Source organism: Ixodes scapularis, unplaced genomic scaffold (assembly GCF_016920785.2).
Source record: "Ixodes scapularis isolate PalLabHiFi unplaced genomic scaffold, ASM1692078v2 PGA_scaffold2__306_contigs__length_199485367, whole genome shotgun sequence".
NCBI classification, from domain to species: Eukaryota; Metazoa; Arthropoda; class Arachnida; order Ixodida; family Ixodidae; genus Ixodes; species Ixodes scapularis.
This window is the reverse complement of record NW_024609857.1, coordinates 46973293-46985665: the sequence shown is the minus strand read 5'-3', so window position 1 is coordinate 46985665 and position 12373 is coordinate 46973293. Positions and strand designations below refer to the sequence as shown.

The 12373-nt window shown below is 44.4% G+C and overlaps 1 protein-coding gene across 1 annotated transcript; it reads left to right on the top strand.

Annotated features, from left to right (window-relative positions):
• The first annotated feature begins 1261 nt into the window (after positions 1-1261).
• On the top strand, positions 1262-2183 carry LOC120843735. Its single transcript, XM_040215184.3, has one exon. The coding sequence runs from the start codon at positions 1317-1319 to the stop codon at positions 2181-2183; it is 867 nt and encodes a 288-aa protein (XP_040071118.2). The 5' UTR covers positions 1262-1316.
• Positions 2184-12373: the final 10190 nt, after the last annotated feature.

Here is a 12373-nt window from a genome sequence, read left to right as displayed (position 1 = left end):
TAAGTCTACCCTTTGTTCGGCTGCTATGTTATGCTCCTGCGGTGTCCAACAATCAACCCAAGATAGCTTGTCCGGATATAGGCTTATCACTGGAATTGCCTTTTGTAAAGCCGTTCCATTCAACAAACCTTTTTTCTCTCCTAGAAGAATTATGGAGAAATTGACAATACGGACAAACAAGGCAGGAATTCGTTTTCTTTTGTTTCGCCTTCAGCGGGTGAGGTGCGAAAAGGGGGGCACCCCTGCATTTGGTCTTATGTCACCAGTTATTTCTGCCCTTTCCAGTTAATTTTTCGCTTTCTATCATAAAGGAAGGAAGGTCCAGGAGAGGACATAACGCCGCAGATGTGAAGCGGAGGGAGGGGGGAGAACTTCCGGTTTTAGAGGACACGCCCCTATTGGTGACTCACTTGTGTGTCGCCTCGTCGTATGCCAACCAGTGTTGGTGCAAACTAACTCGTCACTTCCCTGAAATGGCTGTGTACTTGCGAAGTAACCGCGGTGGGCTGAAACTTCTGCACGAAGGCTTCGAGTATGAGAAGGAACGTTGCTTCAAAGAAAAGGTGAGCCTTTCACTGAGTTTGCGATTCAAATGCGATCTTTTTTTAATAGTACGAAGATTGTTACGCCGACTCTTCCTGTCTTTAGCTAAGTTATAATTTATAAAAACGCCTATTCCTCGCAGACATACTGGCAATGTAGCCGGAAACTGGAGTGTAAAGCAAGGGCTCACACTATTGACGAAGAAGTTGTCATGCTGATCAACGAACACAGCCATGCACCCAGCCGACTGGACCAAGAGGCCAAGTTGGCGTACTCATCAATGAAGGAAAGAGCACGGACGACTGAGGAACCCAATCAAGCCATCGTCGGACGCCTGGTGGCCGAGATGACACCGGAAGCTTGCAGTTACTTACCGCCTCAGGACACTGTTAAGAGAACATTAAGGTAAGTGTTATACACGAATGTTACGAATTAACATCTTTGCTACCTTAGCAAAATATATGCCACCTCATATGCTATGGAGATGTCCAGTTTATTATCGGGCTAGCCTAAACATTTTTAAAATTGAAAATATAGTAAAATAATAATGAGTAACCGCCCTATAGTTGAAACGTGACAGCAATAATATTTCCAACTTTTTTGCATGCAGGAGGGCGCGGGCGATGGAGCAACGGCCGATGCCTCTCCCTTCACGCTTAGAAGACGTCGTCATCCCTGCGCAGTACGCGTCGAAGATTGACAGGTCCAGATTCCTGTTGCATGACTCCGGTGTGCAAGACCAGGACCGTTTCCTTATCTTCTGCAGCCCGCAGATGGTGGATGTTCTCCGAACATCTAAGAAGTGGTTCGCCGACGGGACGTTCAAGGTTGCGCCTGAGTTGTTTTACCAGGTTTACAGTCTACACTGCGAAGTGGGCGGCTCCATCCTGCCTGCGGCATACATTTTGCTAACGCGGAAAGACTGTGGGACGTACACGCGAGCCCTGAACACCCTTAACGCCGAGTGTGGGGGAGATTGCGAGCCAAGGACCGTCACAGTGGATTACGAACTGGCGGCTATCAACGCTTTCAGGGCGGTCTTCCCAAGCGCCGACGTGCGCGGGTGTTTTTTTCACCTGTCGCAATGTGTCTACCGCAGACTTCAGTCGGAAGGACTACAGGAGCTGTATGCTTTTGACCCCGACATAAACCTGGAAGCTCGCATGATCCCAGCTCTTGCAATTGTACCCCAGGACGACGTGGAGGGGGCATTCACCGAGCTTGCGTCCAGCATCCGCGCAGAACTTCTCCCGGTGGTCGACTACTTCGAGGATGTGTTTATTGGGCGGCTAACGGCACGGGGCAGAAGAGATGCGCAGTTTCCAATTAAGCTATGGAACCACCACGACACCGTTCTCCAGGGCGGCTCCAAGACCACGAACTCAGTGGAAGCCTGGCACCGGAGCTTCCAAGCTCATGTTCAGTGCTCGCACACAACTCTCTGGAGATTCTTGGAGGTGCTACAACGAGAAGACGCCCTGCAACTTCACCGGCTTGGAAGACTCGAGATGGGCCAGCGCTTCAAGCAGGCCTCGAAATACGCGAAGGCTGCAGAACGGTTAAAGACACTTGCTAGAGAATACGACGCTAGTGATGTGCGACGCTTCCTTAGGGGAGTTGCCCACAACGTGTCGTTCTAGGTCCCGGGCCATGTGCCTTTTGTAAATAAAAGTGGTCCACATTACATTTTGTGTACTATTTTGCTTCTGAATGCATTTGGCTTCGGACTTTTGCTTGATAATGAAACCCACGACTAACCTATGATGTGTATCTTTACCTGTTTCTATAGTATTCAGAAGGCCTATAATCTCGAGCTACTTTCCAGAAAGAGCATTCCATCAGGAATAAAGTCAGACAAGCGAATAAGTTTGTGTTTAGCTATACACCTGCTAGCTAGGAAAATATCCTCGTAGTGTGAAAGAGGAAAGTAATTTAACTTGTTTAAGGTATGTATGTCTTAATAACGAGCAGAATCAACCGTGTTTGAATTGGGACAAGCTTTATGTCTTAATGAATACAACTGTTATATTTTATGCGTGAACATAAAATGTCCGAATAACTGCAAGTAAGTTCAACTTCCCGAACTTCAAATTTACACCGAAATTTCCGTGCACCGAAGCGACCGTACACCGAAAAGTCCGTACACCGAAATATCCGTGCACCGAAATTTCCGTGCACCGAAATGTCCGCACCGAAACGTCCTACACCGAAATGTCCTACACCGAAATGTCCGGATCCCCCCCATCAGCGCAAAAACTACCATAAACTAAAAAAAAATAATGGGCATACAATGACCACGCACCCACTGGGACCCGAGTCAAGGCAAGAAACACTAACTACTAAAAGGGAAAAAAAATCATGTTCGCATACACAGACAGAACGCCTCCATCGAAAGAAATGAATCATACGCTTGTTCTGCCAGTCTCGTTGTGCGTCTGTCAAAAGCCACAAAGGAGGAAGATTATCAGCGCTTCACCACTTCCCCCCCCCCCCCCCCCCCCCCCCCTAAAGAGAAGAAAAGAAAGGTTTCTTGGGCGCACGCGGTCGCCCAAGCGACGAGCTTGGAAGGGTATGCGATTGTAGCACGTTTGTCCCGCGGCAGTTCCCCTGTCTCAAATGCCCACGGTCCGTCTCCCAAATACCAGTCTTACCTTCCCGAGTAGCAACTCCGCAGTGATTCTGAATCATTCTGATGCTTTCCAACGTTGCAAAACTGTCAGACAAATATTTGCACACAAGTATACACTGTTTGCAGGGCTATCTACAGCGCTAAAATTCAAAAGTGCTATGTTGGATTCGGGAACTGGTGTAGGTTTAGCTAATGAACTTTCCAGAGAACGATAGTAGTTTTCGGGGTTCCAGGCGACCGGACAGGTCGCAATTATTGGTTCATTAAAAATTGTATTTTATAATCACAATCGTATCATCAAGGGCACGCCATTTCCTCATCGCTTCTTCTACGAACAGAGTTGCTGTATTCGTAGCACACGTAGACGGAAACGGAGACTGTGCCCAAATAATATCTTCTTTTGGCAGGTACTGCGCAGCGATTACACAGAATGCCTCTAACATAAACATGCTGCTCCACATGTGTATTCACAAGACGCGATACATCGTTCTCCCAATTTCGTTGAAATGGGCATGAAAGCGCGTAACCGCTACTTGGTTGAAGTTCTACTTAGAGGTGAAGCGTTTACCATAAAAATCGTTAAATATTGGTTGTTGTTTTTTCGTTTCACTACAAAACTGGGTTCACTTCAAATTTTTTTTTTTTTTTCATGTCGTCTCCACAGCGTTTCTACGTCGGTACTTTCGCGTTAGAAAACATCACATAATGTGCGTGAAAAAACTGTACGAACGATGCTGCATAGCCTCTTTTTTTTTTAGATTAAAAAAAGTAGTTGGCTTCCTTTCGCACTGCATGTTTTAGCATGGAAGTTCCTATTTAATTATGATGTCTTCACCTCCTTAAAAAAATATACGGAGTGGGCAGGTTGGCGGCAGCGAGGCCGAGATGTCTAATAAGTTGTTCCTTCTTTTTGTTCAGATCACGCTGCTGCCTCATGGAAAATCCACTGATACGACAGCAACTAATCTTTGCTTCGAGGGTACCATCGATTGCACGCGTGGAAGTTGCGCGGTGACAAGTCAGTACACCTCACCCTACCGTGACTCGACGACGGCCAGTGTCATCTTCGACTACCAGGTGTCGTGGGACACCGAGCGACTACGTGGGACATCAGCGTTGCTGTCCGAGTGTATAAAGGCGTGCCATCTCGACAACTACTTCAGTGGGCAGGTTGGCGGCAGCGAGGCCGAGATGTCTAATAAGTTGTTCCTTCTTTTTGTTCAGATCACGCTGCTGCCTCATGAAAAATCCACTGATACGACAGCAACTAATCTTTGCTTCGAGGGTACCATCGGTTGCACGCGTGGCAGTTGCGCGGTGACAAGTCAGTACACCTCACCCTACCGTGACTCGACGACGGCCAGTGTCATCTTCGACTACCAGGTGTCGTGGGACACCGAGCGACTACATGTATAAAGGCGTGCCATCTCGACAACTACTTCAGTGGGCAGGTTGGCGGCAGCGAGGCCGAGATGTCTAATAAGTTGTTCCTTCTTTTTTTCACGTACGTTTTAAAATTGACAATTGCTATTCTTTCCGTTCGGACGATCGTTTTTTATTGCTGCTGACCTGCCCACGCCACCTGCAGTCTTGTGTTGCGACTTCCGCTTCTTTTTTTCGGTCACTTCTTTGTTGTGGCGACGTTGAATCAAATCCTGGTCCTATGAGCGCAGACCAGTTGGCCCAGTTCACGCAGATGCTTCACCTGTTGAACGAACTGAATTCTCGGTCGCAAAGGTTTGAGACGGGTCAAACAGAGTTAAAAAGTTCCATTGATGAAGTAAAACAGGGTCAAAAAACAATCGACGACAAAATTACAAATATCGGGGAAAGACTTACGTCTGTTGAGAATAAAGCGGGAACAATGGAGAGTGAACTGGATGCACTGCGACGGGAAAGCAGAGATCAGAGGAATGTTAATGCCGCCTTGCATTCACGTCTGAATGAAATGGAGGATCAATCTAGACGAAACAATCTACTTTTCTACGGAATTCCTGACAGTGTGTCTGAAACGTGGTCACAGGCGGAAGAAAAGGTTAAAAACGCGTTAGCGCTCTGCTTCGACAGGGGTTCAGCTGAGTTGACTGCCAACACGCTGTCATTTGACGTCGAGCGTGCTCATAGATTGGGACAGTTTTTTGCAAACAAATGTAGACCATTGATTGTCAAATTTTCGTCTTTTAAAACGAAGGACCAGGTGATGCAGCTCAGAGCCAAGCTAAAGTTAAACTGCATCAGCATTAGCGAAGATTTTTGTCCTGCGACGCGCTTGGCTCGAAGGAACATAATCGAATTTGGAAAGACTCAGAGTTCCACCTTTAAACTTACTTATAACAAGTTGTATGTAAATGATAAGTGTTATTTTTATGACCAAGAGCTAGACCAGATCTCGGAGCTCTCTCGACCACGACCCTCCCGTAATTTGGTGCAACAATCACCAAGGTCTGAGGGTGCGCCCAGTGCACCCACACCACTTTAGCGGTCGGCGAGGGGTGGTGATCGTAATCTTCCCTCGCCTACTATGTCCAGTGCCTCCTTAGTACGTGATTTTTCTTTTTTGCTTTGTAACGTCAGGAGCGTTATCAACAAGCGCGACGCCTTGTCTTCTTTAATTGACACATGTCTTGCTGATCTTGTGCTCTTGACGGAAACTTGGCTATCCGCAAAAGTAGATAATAGTGAGATTTTAAATTGCCAAAAGAAGTATCGGTTCTGCAGATGTGACAGGGGAGCTCGGTCTGGGGGTGGCGTTTTGATAGCGGTTTGCGACGAGTTGGTTTCTTTTGGTGTGTCGCTTGCCTCGCCTCTAGAATTGACTTCTGTGCGCATTCGTCTGAACCACAAGGATGTAATTTTTTGCGCTTGTTATCGGCCCCCTAATTCACCTTCTGGATTTTCTTCTGATCTATATGATGCTTTGAATACATTACACGTAAGGTATCCGTCATTGCCCATTTTTGTTCTTGGTGATTTTAATTTCCCTGGTGTTTCCTGGGACGCACCTTTTCCCGTAGCAAGCTTCGGCTCTTTTGAGTGCAATTCCTTTCTTACTACATGCTCGGATTTTAACTTGACTCAGCTCGTGAAATGTCCAACCCGTACAACCCCGACAAGTGCCACTGTCCTTGACCTAGTATTCACTACCCATCCAGATCTTGTACAATCACTTTCAGTTTTTGCAGGTGTAAGCGATCATTCCGTCATTCACTTTAATATTCCAAACAGTTCGCCTCGCAAATGTGCAGCTTCAAAGGTATTTAGAGACTATAGTAGGGCTGACTACACCGGGATTAATAATGAACTTGAGATATTTTTATCAGATTTTCTTCAAAAATTTTCTGAGCAATCGTTGGAAGATAATTGGTGTATGTTTAAATCGAAAGTAACTGAGCTTACTAGCCGTTATATACCCCTTCGTAAAATTAGGAATACACAGTCACCTTGGTATACGCCAACATTAAAACGGTTATCAAACAAAAAAAAGCGCATTTTTCGACGAGCCAAGATATCAATGATCCCAGAGAGATGGGCAGCTTATCATTGTGCAGAGGATGAGTACGCACGTGCACTGTCTCTCGCCAAACATACTTTTTTTAATCAAACCCTTCCATCGCTACTGGAAACTAATCTGCGTAAGTTTTGGCACGTTGTGAGCGGAAGTGAAAGGAAACCAATTGAACTTGCTACGGATAGCGAATCGGTCGTTCCTAGGGAAAACTGCTGCGTTGTTTTAAACTCTGCATTCTCATCGTCGTTTGTTAACAGCACGCCATGTATGTTTCCCGATGTTCCGGTTTATGATTTTATTCCGATGGATCCAATAGTTATTGACTGGGCAGGCGTAATGAAATTAATTCAAAATATGAAGCTTTCCTCTTCTCCAGGTGATGATGGCATTAACCCCAAATTTTTGAAGAACACCGAAGTGTATTCATCTATAATATTGTCGAAGATTTTTGCACAATCATTAGAATCCTGTACGCTTCCGAACGACTGGAAGGTGGGAAAGGTGGTTCCTCTGCACAAATCAGGTAACACTCATTGTCCCAATAATTATAGACTTATTTCATTAACCAGTATACCGTGCAAACTCATGGAACATGTCATATACTGTCATATGGTGTCCTTCCTCGAAACTAATTCTTTTTTTAGTATGCATCAACACGGCTTCAGAAAAAATTACTCATGTGAAACTCAACTACTCGCTTTTACTAACGACTTATTCTCTGCTGCAGATCACTTAATCACTGTTGACTGCATTTTCATCGACTTTTCTAAAGCATTCGATAGTGTCTGTCATAGCCTGCTCCTGTATAAATTAAGTAAACTTAACATGGACCCTAATATTTTTAAATGGATAGAATGCTTCTTGTCTAATCGCACGCAATATGTAACCGCCAATGACCATAACTCCCCTCACTGTCCTGTAACGTCCGGTGTCCCGCAGGGGTCAGTGCTAGGGCCCTTGCTTTTTCTTATTTATATTAACGACTTACCTAGCTGCATTTCTTCATCTGTAAAACTTTTTGCTGACGACTGTGTTGTTTATCGCAAAATTCTGGAACCTGCTGATCATCATGCTCTTCAGTCTGACCTCGATAACATTTCATTTTGGTGTGACACCTGGCTAATGAAACTTAACCCTGCTAAATGTAAGTAAATGAGAATTGCACGTCATTCAAATTGCATCCTACCATGTGACTACTTACTTAACCGTGTTCGCCTAACGCAAGTTTCGTCCTACAAATATCTTGGCATTATCATTTCTGCTAACCTTTCATGGCAAGATCACGTCAACCACATCACTAGTAATGCTAATCGCGCACTTGGTTATCTACGGCGTAATTTTTCTTTAGCCCCAACTAACTTGAAACTCATACTTTATAAAACTTTAGTGAGGTCAAAGCTTGAATATGCATCATCAATCTGGGACTCTCATATTAACTCCATTGTTTTTCAAATAGAAGCCATTCAAAACCGTTCCGCGCGTTTCATCTCAAATTACTTTCGAACTGCCAGTGTCACTTCCATGAAATCTAATCTTAACTTACCCGATCTTTCATTGCGTCGTAAACTATCTCGTCTTTGTCTCTTTCACAAGGTTTATCATTTCAATTCTCTACTCAGTGACTCTCTCTTTCTGCCAACATCGTACATTTCTTCCCGCAGCGACCATCAGTTCAAGGTTGGCGTCCCAAGCAGCCGCACCAATTTGCACTTCCACTCGTTCATTCCCAAAACCTGCACAGACTGGAACCACCTCCCCGCCTCCATCGCTTCAATCACCGACAGCGACCGTTTCAAAAGCGCCATTTGCAACCATTTTTTTGTAATCTCCCTGCTGTGTTTATGTTCATGTTGTATTTTTTTTTTTTTTTGCTTCACCACTCCTCTCTGTAATGCTTCGGCCTTGAGAGTAAATAAATGAAATGAAATAAAATTTAAATTACCGAATTACAAAAACGTCAAAATTGCATAATTGTTTTTCGTTGGGACGCCATGGCGACAGCGACACTTGCGTTCGCTTGTGCTTTTCGGCAGCATTTCTACGATGAATCGCCAGGACCGCGACAGACAACAGCATGCCACTCCGGCTTCTGTGACGTCATTTTTTACCACTGCGGGACCACTTTTAATGTGTGGGCGGGATAGGACGCTAAACACACCAGTCGGAAACGCGCTCCAGGTGCCATAGAACTGCTCCTAAAAGTAGCTGACACGTGCTTTGCTCCGGGACTGTGATTCCCTCACAGCAGCTCTAACTGAGGTTTGCCAAATTACGGTGAAACGGAGTATAGACAAAACAGACAGGAAACGAGCTGCGAGCATACGCTAGTCAAACTTACAACAAAAAGGATTGGTTTTTCCCCAAGCTGGACGACATTTATCAGGCATCTTTAGAGCTGCGACGCCCAAAATCACGCGTACTCAATAAGACTTTTTTTCTCTCGCGTGTTTGTGATTGTTACAACGCCCTGGAAGGAATATATATATATATATATATATATATATATATATATATATATATATATATATATATGATGAAGTCCATCTGAAGGGGTACCGATAACTGCGAACCACGAACATGAAGGATTCGCTAACATCCGTCAGTAGTGCGAACGGTAAATCGTCACGCAAACATATTCTCACAAGCTGCAGAGATTTATTTGGCTTAGCAACTAGAGTATACTAACGGCACGTGATTATTATATACCCCCCTCCCCCCTCCCCCCCCCTCCCCCTCCTCCTCCTCCTCCTCCTCCCCCCCCCCCCCCAAGATACCATTTCTCGGTTCTTCAAGACCATTTCCCTAGTCTTCAACGGCCGCGGCTGCACGCCCACGCCCCTGCCCTCGCCTACGGAGGTGCGTGGGCGAGGGCAAAAAGCCATGCCCTTGATAGACCACGGAGCTATGTCGTGTCGTCTGCTACTGTACCGCCAATAGGAGAGCGATAGCTCTGTGTGTTCCACAATGCGTGTTGCGGTATGACTCTGTACGTCTGTCCTGGAGGCAGATAAGAATATAGGGTATGTGGCCCCCTCCTAAGCTAGCAAAAACAAACAGTGTGAACCAGCCTATAGAGTTCGTTTTGCATTTTATTGTGGTGCAGCACTACACGCTGACTCAAGGACGTAAACACGTGTTGGTCCCCAAAGTGTGTCCAAGGGGCACAGTGGCGATTTATTGAGAAAAGCAGCATTCGGCATAAGAGCATTAATCAAAGTACGCGCCTTTTTCCACATCGATACGCTCATTTCCCTCTACTACGCATTTATACATAGTCATCTTAACTACTGCATATCTTCGTGGGGAAATACTTATCGCACACATTTGTCTCCATTGCAGCACGTCCAAAATCAAGCATTTCGTATCATCACCTTTAGTCACTTTTCATCTGATATTTCTTGGTTTTTCCGTGCTTTTAATATTTTATCTGTTAGCAATTTAAATAAACATACCCTCGGGTTACTTGTGTATAATTTCGTGAACGGCAAACTCGCTCTAACACTTCTTAACGATAATCAGTTTCCACAACTATAGTAAATTTACCGCCAACTTCTCAGCCACGGCTGTGTGGAATTCATTACCTTTAGCCATCAAGCAATCACCATCAATTCACGTGTTTAAAGGGGCACTGACACCCCAAAGGTCGTATTTATTTTTATTGTCTAAAACGATGCAAGTTGCAGTCATAGACACGCAAAAAAAACCGCATCGCGAAAAAAAATTTTCCCGCGCGCGCGCGCGCCTTTTTATTTTTGGCGTTTGATTTTCCCGCCTCTCGCCTCCTCGCTTCTTTTGATCGGTGACGTCAAAAATCAGGAAATTTAGAAGCTTTGTAGGCGACATCTCTATTACATTTAATTACGGCAATCGTAAAACATGTTTTTTAACGCAATTGCGAACGCACTACGGCCCTTCTTTTTGAAATACCAAAAATCGGGAGTTCGTTGTGGTGCCGTCTCCTGGATTTGTATCCTCCAACGGAAAACAGGCGACACCGCTCAAAACCGGTCTGCCGTAACGCCGCCGCTCACTCCTTTCCTCCTCGCTTTGGCAACAGCAGGGAGTGGTGAAAGAAAGTCGACCCTCAGGTCTCCGCGATTTTTGACGTCAAGGCACCGGCGCCGATCGCGCGGGAACTTCGAATTCGGCATTTGGAAATTGTTTTTTTACTTCACAAATACTGAACTCCCAAATTTCAAATTTTGAGGGTAATGTCCTGGCATCGTTTTCAATCGTTTCGGATAATAAAAAAAAATATGATTTTGATGTGTCAGTGCCCCTTTAAGCAGAAACTTCGCATATTTCTTCAGTCCTTTTAGTCATACATTGCTGTCATGACGTCATTGTGTATCGCTCTTTTTGATAATTGCCGTTTTGTCTCTCATATTATTGTAATTAGTACTGCTTTTCACTTATTCTCAAAATTGATTTGCAATTCCAACTGTTATAACCTTGCTCTGTTTATTCAGTGTTATTTTATTTATAAGTTTATAATTATTATGAGTGTTTAACTTACTGTTATTTTGTTCATTTTATATCACTGCAATTAGTTCTGTGTTTCACTTATTCATGTCATAATTTATTTTCTATTCTGACTGCTGTAAATTTGTTTTATTATTATTTCTACCAATAACAGGAGGTCCCTTTCCAGTCTCTGACTCTGGGACCTCCTTCTGTAATATTTCTAATGTATTTAAATTTGATCTACGCACAATAAAACCAACCTAAAAAAAAATCGTATTGAAGGCGCGCGAACGTTTGCTGGAAGATACCCGCGTTAGACCCACTTTCTATTCTAATCATTTTGGCAATGACTTTTACTTGTTTCAACACATGACATGGTGGACTCATAAGCTTAGGTGGACTGAAACCACAGAATGTACGGTCTTTAGATTACTTGCTTCGTGCATGTAATTAAATAACTGTTGCGTCTTTTTTTATTTGACGATGTAACAACCGTAATGCGAGAAAAGAAGAAACATTTGAACGAAGAAAGATTAGGATACGAGGTGCCACGATGTTATGGAAGTAATACGACAGATGCTATCGTACACTTTCACTTATTGGAGGTTTTACAAGTTGAACGTCGCGTTTATATCCGGTTGAAAATAGTATAACATAGACAAAGCTTCTACATCTATTGAAGGAGCTTTTTCAGAAGAACTGGTGCTCCTACTTTGTTTGTGGTATTTGACGAGCTCGGTGGTTTTACAGAGCCGGGCGAGAGAGAAAAGTAGGACTTTGCATTGATGGCTCTTACGAGCATCGCGATGGTCTACATCGAACACAGAGATCATATAATAATATCGAGGAAAAGGCCCAGCATCTTTTTTATGCTTTGCTGTCATAAACGCAAAAGCCGGTAAAACATCATTTGCAATGACAATATTTAGCGTCCTTTTGCTTTATTCCCGCAGAAACAACCGGCGAAAGTCATTGTATCAGAAACAAATCACGCTGACGAACAGTTGAACAAAGGCAAAGCGTAGATGCAAAGCGAGCGCGCTTCGCCTTGTTCTGTATCTCGGGACCGACGATGTCAGCGTCCGCATTGAATCCCCCCTCTCTCCGCTGCTGTCTGCCCCGCTGACCATAGTATTTCCTAGTATAGCAGCCGTTGAGTTGTACTGTCAAAATAGCTGAAATAACTTTGCTGACTATGATTGCACCTCCTATGTTAGTTATGGTGCAAC

What these genes read in the sequence shown, in the direction of transcription:
- LOC120843735 (XM_040215184.3), top strand. Translation starts at nt 1,317, where the DNA reads ATGGTGGATGTTCTCCGAACATCTAAGAAGTGGTTCGCCGACGGGACG.